Source organism: Anoplophora glabripennis, unplaced genomic scaffold (genome assembly GCF_000390285.2).
Source record: "Anoplophora glabripennis isolate ALB-LARVAE unplaced genomic scaffold, Agla_2.0 scaffold893, whole genome shotgun sequence".
NCBI classification, from domain to species: domain Eukaryota; kingdom Metazoa; phylum Arthropoda; class Insecta; order Coleoptera; family Cerambycidae; genus Anoplophora; species Anoplophora glabripennis.
In genome coordinates, this window is record NW_019417053.1 from 150,300 (window position 1) to 160,583 (window position 10,284).

At 32.9% G+C, this 10,284-nt stretch overlaps 1 protein-coding gene across 1 annotated transcript; it reads right to left on the bottom strand.

Moving 5' to 3' along the window:
- Positions 1-801: 801 nt before the first annotated feature.
- Positions 802-8,284, bottom strand: LOC111692123 (zinc finger protein 142-like). The gene is made up of 4 exons (XM_023455874.1): positions 8,067-8,284; positions 7,652-7,942; positions 7,327-7,595; positions 802-1,836 (listed from the first exon to the last, which is right to left on the bottom strand). The coding sequence occupies exons 2-4, from the start codon at positions 7,895-7,897 to the stop codon at positions 888-890; spliced, it is 1,464 nt and encodes a 487-aa protein (XP_023311642.1). The 5' UTR covers positions 7,898-7,942; positions 8,067-8,284; the 3' UTR covers positions 802-887.
- Between the last annotated feature and the right edge of the window lie 2,000 nt (positions 8,285-10,284).

Below are 10,284 nucleotides of genomic sequence, written 5' to 3' on the forward strand. Positions count from 1 at the left end.
TTATGAAACAATAAATAAAATTTCATACCAAATTTTATTTTTTTTACGTACATCCTTTTTTAATTGCTACTAAATAATCAACAAAAAAACAGATCCTATAGTTGTATAAAAAATATTACATAACTGACAAACTATTTCATGCGTCTGCTAAATAAATATTATTAACCGAGCTACACAGTGCGTTCACTCCTACTTTTATGTACACGGGTCGCAATATACTAAGAAGGAATAATTATGACAAATTCGGCTCAACTGGGGTCAAAAAAATGAGCCAGATTTCTCGTCTCTAGTTAGAAATGTTCCGTTCAAAAATTATAGTTGTAAATGTGATATTGAAACTTTATGAGAGTACTTTTTAAAGCTTAAAACCTCTACTTTAAGATGGTGCATTTTATTTTACTTATAAAATTTGAAAAAAAAAAATAAAAAATAAAAATATTTCATGAAAAATCAGTGAAAGTTGTTGGGTATTGCTTGCCTTTGTTAAGCTTTAGTGGACTGTATTTAAATTTAAATAAAAACGAGTCGTACGATACATCTAGCATCTATTTCGTTATAACATACAAATAAACCATCTACATACATGAAATGCTGAATGCCGACTGGCAACCCAAGACGCGCCTTTTTTCAGTGAAGGGCCTCCCCACTACTTGATATACATAACAATTTTGCGGGAATATTCAAATCCCTAACAAAACTATTTCCGAAAAATACAAATTTCAATTATGACAATTCTTTAGAAGCCCATAACTTGACAAATAAACGTCATACAAAAGAAAATTGCGTGTTCACACTCATACCTACTAGAAGTACAATTAAGCCGAATATGAACAAATTTCAGAAAGTTAACTTTTTTTTCGCTGCCCGCTTCACGTGAAATGCCCCATTTATGAAGACTTTTTATGCTTCAACATGTGATGTCTGATACTGTTCCTGTATTTAGTTTCGAAATCACAGTCTTTACACCTGTACATTTGTACCTGTGAAGGATCTTTATGTTTCAGTTGGTGTAATTTGATATTACCCTTAAATTTAGTTTTGTAATCGCAATCGTTACACCTGTATATTTGAACCTGCGAAGGATCCTTATGTGTCAGTTGGTGATTTTTGATATTACCCTTTAATTTAGTTTCATAATTGCAATCATCACACCTGTACATTTGAACCTGTGAAGGATCTTTATGTTTCAGTTGGTGCTTTTTGATAGCGTACCTGTATTTAGCTTCGTAATCGCAATCATCACACCTGTACATTTGAACCTGTGAAGGATCTTTATGTTTCAGTTGGTGCTTTTTGATAGAGTACCTGTATTTAGCTTCGTAATCGCAATTGTTACACCTGTACATTTTAATCTGTGAAGGATCTTTATGCTTCAGTTGATGGAGTTTGATGTAATCCTTGTATTTGGTTTCGTAATCGCAATTGTTACACCTGTACATTTGAATCTGTGAAGGGTCTTTATGCTTCAGTTGGTGGCTTTTGATAGCATTCTTGTATTTAGTTTCGTATGTGCAGTCTTTACACTTGTATATTCGAATATGCAAAGGATCTTTATGTCTCAACATGTGCCTCTGAAGTAATTTCTCATTTTCAGTTTCGTAGTCACAAGACTCACATTTATACGCTTCCAAATCGTTCTCCTGCCTCGCACAGTGTGACGTAAAACAGATCTCACTTTCAGTTTCATAAATACATTTATCACATTTGTACGATACTTTGCCCTCCTGCTTTGTTTTCACTTCTGATGCATGCTCATGTTTACATCCGTCCTCTTCTTCGTATTTACAGTCACTCTCCTCGAATGGTACAACATTGGAGCTCTGAAGTGGCGTGTCGCTGAAAAAATTGCAAATATAGGATATTTTTGAAAAACAGGTTTTAGTATTAAGAGGTTACACCTGACAGATGCCGAAATATTGCGTTTCACAAAAAAATACTCTAATAAAGGGGCATATTTACATTCGAAATCAATGAAATGTAATTATCAATCGTACATTTGTACCACCGCACGGAAACAACTCAGTGCTTGCTATCGTCCCTATGACCGTCACTCTTAGACTTCATTGAATTATGTATTATTAAATAGGATAGTAACTTCCAAAGATTTTCACAAACATTCAGTTATAAGTTTATGAACTTCGCAAGGCATTATTTCGTTTTTACTATAGTGAAATAATTTTCATGTTGTCAAATAGTAGGTTTGTTTCTGCAGCAAATTTCTGATAGTTTGGAAACTGTACGTTATGCGCGTGCGCGGTTGGAAACTGTTTCCAAACGGTTTGTATTTTTTATACTGCAAGAACGCGTATCTGGGTATCTGGGAGATTTTTAATAATAGAAACTCAACTGAGTCAAAGTCAACATCAACCTTCATATTCTCAATCTCAAGTCAAAATTTGGACAACCATTGTCCTCGTGTAGTAATGAAACATCCTGGAGCCACAATGCTACATTAATATTAATAAATAGTTATAAAGAAAACAGGGGCAAAGTAGGAACATTAAATATAAGGAATCTTAAAAAATTATGGGAATTTATCGCTGACCATATTAATGAAATTTTACGTACTAATTTTACTCCAGCTCAAGTGGAAAATCGTTGGAGGGTGTTGGAGCGGAATTATAAAAAGATAATCGACAACAATAATAAAACGGGCAGAGGTCGAAAGACCTTTATGTATGAGAAAGAATTGCAAGAGATATTTGGCAAAAAGAGGAATATTCATCCAGAACTTTTATTAGATAGTACTATTATCCACACAGTAAAACCTGCAAATAATAGTGTAAATGTTGACAGTGAGCAAGATGAAATTTGCACTGACCAAGGAACATCTACAATGAGCGACGTTATTGAAAAAAATAAAGAAAATGAGACGATTATTAGTGGTATTGTTGGACTTACCCCATCGCCACAATTAGCTAAGGGTAAAAATTTGACACCAAGGTTACGGCGTCGCAGAATAGAAGCAAAGAATAGTGTTTTAGAGTTGACAAGACAAGATAAACAGAAGTATTATGAAGAAATGTTAAAAATACAGAGAGAAAAATTGGGAGTAGAGAAAGAAAGACTACATGTTATGAAAGACATATCGAAAAAAAGAGGAAAAATGATTTAATTGAAGAGAGAAATAAGTTATTAAAATTAAATGTACAGAACAATATTACACTACCTGATGAAATATAACCACATAAACTTATACATTTTTTTATGTTTATAGATGCTAGAGACATGTTTGGTTTCTGTTGTTTTTATTATTTATTTTAATAAATGTTTTTTATCTTACCGTAAATTTTAATTGAGTCAGATATTTATTGGTTAAATACTCATATACTCATTGGTTAAATAAAAACGTTCTCTTTCACTGTGTTGACATAAGCCTTAGAACATATGATCCTACCTGTTTTAAGATTCTAAGGTATAAACTCGTACGAGTGGGTTTTCAGTCACCTAGACTGCCAATACGAACATTTAAGATTGATTGGTAATATTCTTCCTAACTTTCAATACAATTCATTGTGCATATTGTAGTGTAAAACAAATATAAACTAATAGCCAAAGTAAACCTTTAAAATCTTAGAAACATATACTAGTGGATTTGTTAAATGAAAAACAAAAACTTTGATTACTGTTTAATAAGAAAAATATTCTTTACACAAAAATATTTATAGTGGTAACATATTCATAACATTCCTTCTTCGTTGTATGCCAGTCACGTCATCTCTATTTTCGTTTCCCTCATTCTCCCTCTCGTGCTCATACACAGCTTCTATATTCCTTTGGAATGTTAAATTTAATGCATCATCAGGAAAATCGTCATCTAAGCATAAATTATGTACAACGCAGCATGCTCTGATGAAATGTGTGATTTCAGGTATACTTCTCAATTTAACATGGTATAACTGCCTGAATTTTTGTTTTAAAATACCTATGCAGTGTTCCACTAGATACCTATTTTGTGACAATGTTAGGTTATAATGTTGTTGCCTTCTTGTCAGATTACCAAAATCTTTGAATGGTGTTAATAAATTAGGTAGACAGGGGTAGCCACTATCTCCTATTATAAAGAAAGGACCGCATTTATCAGGCAGGCTCCCTGATAGAGGTGATGCCCTAAATACCCTGCTGTCATGTACAGATCCTGGAAAACCAACAAAGATATCTCTTATTTTTCTCCGATGATCACATACTACCTGAAACTAAATTTTTACATTCACAAATGTATAAGGAATCAGCAAAATTGTATTTTTTACCTGAATGGAAAAAAAGTGTTTCCTGTTTAAGTAAGAATCGGGGTCATTTGTTGGTTTGTCTATTTTGACATGGGATCCATCGATTGCGCCTATAACACCAGGAAACCCTTTAGTTCGAAAATAATGTTCTATCTCTATTTTCTCAGCATTTGATGGCCATGTTATAACTTCATGTGATAAATTACTTAGAAAATGTGTCATTTTTCGTATTATCTTATGCAATGTGCTAATGCTTATATTGAATCTGTCTGCAACATCTCGAAATGAAGCAGTTTGATGTCCTATAAACCATAAATAAATCAACACGTGATAATATGAATCCAGCTTTCCATTTCCTCCAGACTGGTACGTAAAATACTCCGAATTTGCAAAGCGATTCGAAATCTGTTCAGAAACTATTCTACTCACTCGAAAGTGTTCGATGAATTCTGTATTGTTGAATTGTGGAACAATAATCTGGACAAAATTTTGATTTTTTGGTCTCTCCCTTTCCTCCACAAGGAGATCCTCATCGTCACTACTAATTAAATCCTCTTCAGTAAATTCGTTTTCATAAGAGGTACTTGAACTCGAGCTACTTATATCCGACATCTACAAAAAACACAAATACATTTTAATTAACTGTATAAATGAAAATATTTTTTAAATGTATAAGTACACATGCCAATACTTACATTATAAGGCAGAATCAGCTACAAACAGTAATAAACGACTAACAACAGGAACAACAGAAACGTTACAGGTTACAGCAGAAATAATTAATAAAATCGAATAAAATCAAAATAGTGGAAGAGGTTAAGTCGTTAACATAGAAATATAGTCGTTAAGTACTATATTTTCTATGGTCGTTAAATGTTCTGTGACATCTGTGGTTAAAACACAACACAGAAAACAATCTTTTACGGTTATTCGCAATACGCATGCGTCAGATTAGTAGTTTGGAAAATAATCTCCAACTGATTTAACTATCAGCAAACGGTTTCGTGACAGTTTGAAAATTCTGAACGAACACTAAACTGGCAGTTAGAGTTTGAGAAATTGTTCTGCACAAACGCTAATTTTTATCTGCGCATGCTTCTGACGATTTGAAACTGCTGCAGAAACAAACCTAGTGTAATAAGAATGCATAAAGTTGAAGACAAGGCATTTCGTTTTTGGACATTTTATTAATAAGAAATCCAGATCAATCAGTTGTGACATTTTGGCAAGGTAAGTCTGTAGTTAGCACAGGCAGCTACCAGGTACATTTGCTACGACATAACAACGGAAAGAACCACTGCACTTTTTAAACCTATTAAAACCGGAAGGATTTTGAATTATCCTTCTCCTCACCCCTTACGATAAAAGGTAGAAATTTTGAATGGCACACACAACAATATTCTAATATTAAGGAGGTTTATCGGATACGGAGGTACATCTAAAGTCTAACGAGAGTTTCTGCAGATTCGCTAGCGACTAAAGTAGTAAGCCTTTAAATTCATCAACGTTGCACTTGGCTGGCTCGCGTTCGATCATTCTGTTTGCTTGGACACCTGCAAATTTCAAATAATACCCTACATCGAGACCGCGGCGCTGCCGCTATCACGCATATGGAGGATAAGCTAGTCAACGACAGCAGTTTGAAGGAGATTTATTATAAATTATGTATCTTACAAGTACCTAATCGATTTCTACAAGCTGTAATACGATTCCTTAGATATCGGTTTCCTATTTATACAAGTTGCTGTGAAAATTGTTTGTCAATTGTTGCGCACTCCAAGTGGAAAGACCAAATAAATCTGCATTCTCATAAGATTTCGTACTAAATCGTGAAAAATGATTTTATTAATATGTCGTCTCTTAGGTATCCAAACTAGTCATAATTTTGTTTGAGGATTTTCTTCATATTAATAAGCTTATATTAATTTTTTTATGAATATTTGTTTGTCAATTCCAAATCAGATAAACCTCCTTAAGTAATATCACAATAAGAATACTCGTCAATTTAAGCAAAACGTAAAATCTAATCGATTCAGATCTTTAATAATTAATTTAATTATCAAAAAACGCATATAATGCTACTGTTATGGTTTCTTAATTTTTTATATTTTATAAGTTCTTGTTAATTTAAATTTAGTTTTCCATTAAATACCCCCTGTTTGTTTTTTTGTACAATCGCTCGCTCCATGGCGAGTTGAATGCGAGTTTGCTCGACATCGCTTACTATACTTTGCCTATTATAAAATTTTTACAGTCCAGTAATTACTTAATAACTTTAATAGCTATGTAAAAAATCGTACAATAAATCCATAAAAATAATGTCAGAAACAGATAAAAGTTATTTAGTGTATCAGTGTTTTAAGTAGTATTTTAACCACACAAGAATGTTTAAACGCGAGAACGTACTTCGAGCGTTTAATATTCTTAAGTGGATAAAAGGCAATTAAGACACCAATGCAATACAACGCTTTATCCGTAATCACATCACAATCATATTTGTGGAGTCAGAATTATTGGAATTTAATAAAAAAATATTCAAACGACTTGATATTTCTTAATACTGTAGGTACTCAATAAAACGTGGTAGGTTTCGTTATACCTACTGGTTGCTATGGTACGTTGTTTATTATCAATTATTTAATAAATAGTTCTATCTGAAATTGGTAAAAATGCAAGAATGTAATTGTGTTCCTGTTTGAAGAAGCTCAAGAACCAGGAAACATTACGAAAAAAATGGAGAGTAATGACTATAATTGAAGATGTCTTCTTGCAATCTGCTTAAATAAGCTCTAATTATAAATTGCAATTTTTGCCCGATGTTAAACATATTTAATGAAAGAATGAAATCTAGTACAAAATTCTTTGTACCAATATCCGATTTAAAGCCATACTGATTGTTTCATAAAGATCTTACAGTTGTTTGCAATAATTTGTAAACCGAACTCTTGATTGTTTAAAAATTTGTACCCACGATACCGTTTATAATTGACAAACTCATAATTTGTTACTTTATCATTATTTAATCATATAAAGTCATGAAGTATCAGAATCACGGGCTACAATTTTTTAAATTAACATTAAAATAGTCTTCTCTTACCTACTTTCCTCATCTTCCGATTTTATGTCAATACTTTCAGCTTTGATCGACATTTTCATCTCGTTAATATCGAATTCCTCGTCCAGGTTTTCAGTTTTAACGAATAAATCCAGTGGAGACGTATCTATTTGACTTCCTGTGGCTGAACTATCAAAGTTACTTTTAATTTTTTCTTCTAACTCTGAACAATCTTTAAGGAAACTGTTGTGGGTACACAGAGAATCCAAGCATGGCTTACAAACAACAGGATCTTTGATGATATTTATATTCTACAAAGCGGTTTCGTTAAATTACAAAATATGCAAGTATTTAATATTGTTCATACCATTTCAGGAGCCAATTTCTCAATAGCTTCAAGTTCCACTTCACGTATGCACTTAAACTCACTTTCTACTGGGTGCATACACAATTGACATATTTTCTGACTGCAAACTAATTCACTTTTCTTTTCAAGCACGTACACTTCTCTTAGGTCGGGCTGTAACATTTTTTCGCTATCCACATAAGGAGCAATTGTGTTATCGGTATTCAGACATGTGGACTTAAATTCTAACGTCGCATTTAACTTCATTCTGCAGATGTTACATATAACCTCCTTGCTCTCTTTATCAAATTTCTGAAAAATATGCAACTTTCATCAGAAAGAAAATAAGTGTAGCGGAAAATAACAGTTAAATACTAAAAGTTGCTTTACACTTGAGAGTACTAGGATCTAATCTAATTAGATATCACTGACTTACCAATTTCAGCAAAAGAACATCTAGAATGTCTCTGATAATGTTGTCTACCACTTCAAAACTTTAATCTGTTATATTTTTAAGGCAAGGACTACAAGAAGTTTCCTTAATATCAGCTATTGCTCTGGAGCATTTTTTTTTTAAGTATAAATAGAACACAGATACAAAAAACTAAAATATAAAGCCTGCAATTCTAACCTATGCATTCTAAATTTCTTGGTTTCTTTTCTATGTTGCGTTTGGCAGTGTTGCCACTGCCAGATTCTCGAAAACTTTTCAATCTTTCCTTCCAACATTAAGTCATAATCATACACATAAGGCAGTAAATTATTGTTATATTCCGCTCGTTATTTAGGTTTTCTGTGAGCATTTGATTTGGATTTAGTTTAGAATGTTCTTTACCCAGGTTACAGAGGTTAGGTCAGTCTTCTCTTCTCTTTATTTAATACCTAGTTACTTAATTAACCTGAGGGACGGAAACGAGAACAGCTTACTTCAAACTTATTTGTTTTTGCCAAATAATAGAAAAGTAAGGGAAATGAGCCGTTTTACAAATGTAAACATAGCACGGAGGTAACATAATGACGTCACGTATTCGAGCGTTTGTCATTTTATTTGGCGAACATGGGCTTAAATGGGACCGAGCAATTCTCTTGTATAAACTCCTTGGCCCATGGCGATTTTAAATAGCCAGTTTGGCTACAAATAGCCCCATCTGGCAACACTGCGCTGGCTCTTCGTACCGGTTCGAGTGAACCGGTCCCGTGTCAAAGACGAAATCCTGGACAGTGCACCCGCACTCGCGCAATTCATAAATTGCAGGTGTCGAGTGTATTTGCATCATGCGTCACCTTCTCAGATGATAGTTAAGTAGTAAAAACACATTTTTATTCAAATAAATACAAGGAAATACATTTATGAAACAATAAATAAAATTTCATACCAAATTTTATTTTTTTTACGTACATCCTTTTTTAATTGCTACTAAATAATCAACAAAAAAACAGATCCTATAGTTGTATAAAAAATATTACATAACTGACAAACTATTTCATGCGTCTGCTAAATAAATATTATTAACCGAGCTACACAGTGCGTTCACTCCTACTTTTATGTACACGGGTCGCAATATACTAAGAAGGAATAATTATGACAAATTCGGCTCAACTGGGGTCAAAAAAATGAGCCAGATTTCTCGTCTCTAGTTAGAAATGTTCCATTCAAAAATTATACTTGTAAATGTGATATTGAAACTTTATGAGAGTACTTTTTAAAGCTTAAAACCTCTACTTTAAGATGGTGCATTTTATTTTACTTATAAAATTTGAAAAAAAAAAATAAAAAATAAAAATATTTCATGAAAAATCAGTGAAAGTTGTTGGGTATTGCTTGCCTTTGTTAAGCTTTAGTGGACTGTATTTAAATTTAAATAAAAACGAGTCGTACGATACATCTAGCATCTATTTCGTTATAACATATAAATAAACCATCTACATACATGAAATGCTGAATGCCGACTGGCAACCCAAGACGCGCCTTTTTTCAGTGAAGGGCCTCCCCACTACTTGATATACATAACAATTTTGCGGGAATATTCAAATCCCTAACAAAACTATTTCCGAAAAATACAAATTTCAATTATGACAATTCTTTAGAAGCCCATAACTTGACAAATAAACGTCATACAAAAAAAAATTGCGTGTTCACACTCATACCTACTAGAAGTACAATTAAGCCGAATATGAACAAATTTCAGAAAGTTAACTTTTTTTTCGCTGCCCGCTTCACGTGAAATGCCCCATTTATGAAGACTTTTTATGCTTCAACATGTGATGTCTGATACTGTTCCTGTATTTAGTTTCGAAATCACAGTCTTTACACCTGTACATTTGTACCTGTGAAGGATCTTTATGTTTCAGTTGGTGTAATTTGATATTACCCTTAAATTTAGTTTTGTAATCGCAATCGTTACACCTGTATATTTGAACCTGCGAAGGATCCTTATGTGTCAGTTGGTGATTTTTGATATTACCCTTTAATTTAGTTTCATAATTGCAATCATCACACCTGTACATTTGAACCTGTGAAGGATCTTTATGTTTCAGTTGGTGCTTTTTGATAGCGTACCTGTATTTAGCTTCGTAATCGCAATCATCACACCTGTACATTTGAACCTGTGAAGGATCTTTATGTTTCAGTTGGTGCTTTTTGATAGCGTACC

What these genes read in the sequence shown, in the direction of transcription:
- LOC111692123 (XM_023455874.1), bottom strand. Translation starts at nt 7,897, where the DNA reads ATGAAGTTAAATGCGACGTTAGAATTTAAGTCCACATGTCTGAATACC. An exon ending in AGAAATTGGCTCCTGAAATG is followed by an intron (nt 7,596 to 7,651) that starts GTATGAACAATA and finishes ACCGCTTTGTAG; the next exon opens with AATATAAATATCATCAAAGA. An exon ending in TCGGAAGATGAGGAAAGTAG is followed by an intron (nt 1,837 to 7,326) that starts GTAAGAGAAGAC and finishes CAATTTTTTCAG; the next exon opens with CGACACGCCACTTCAGAGCT.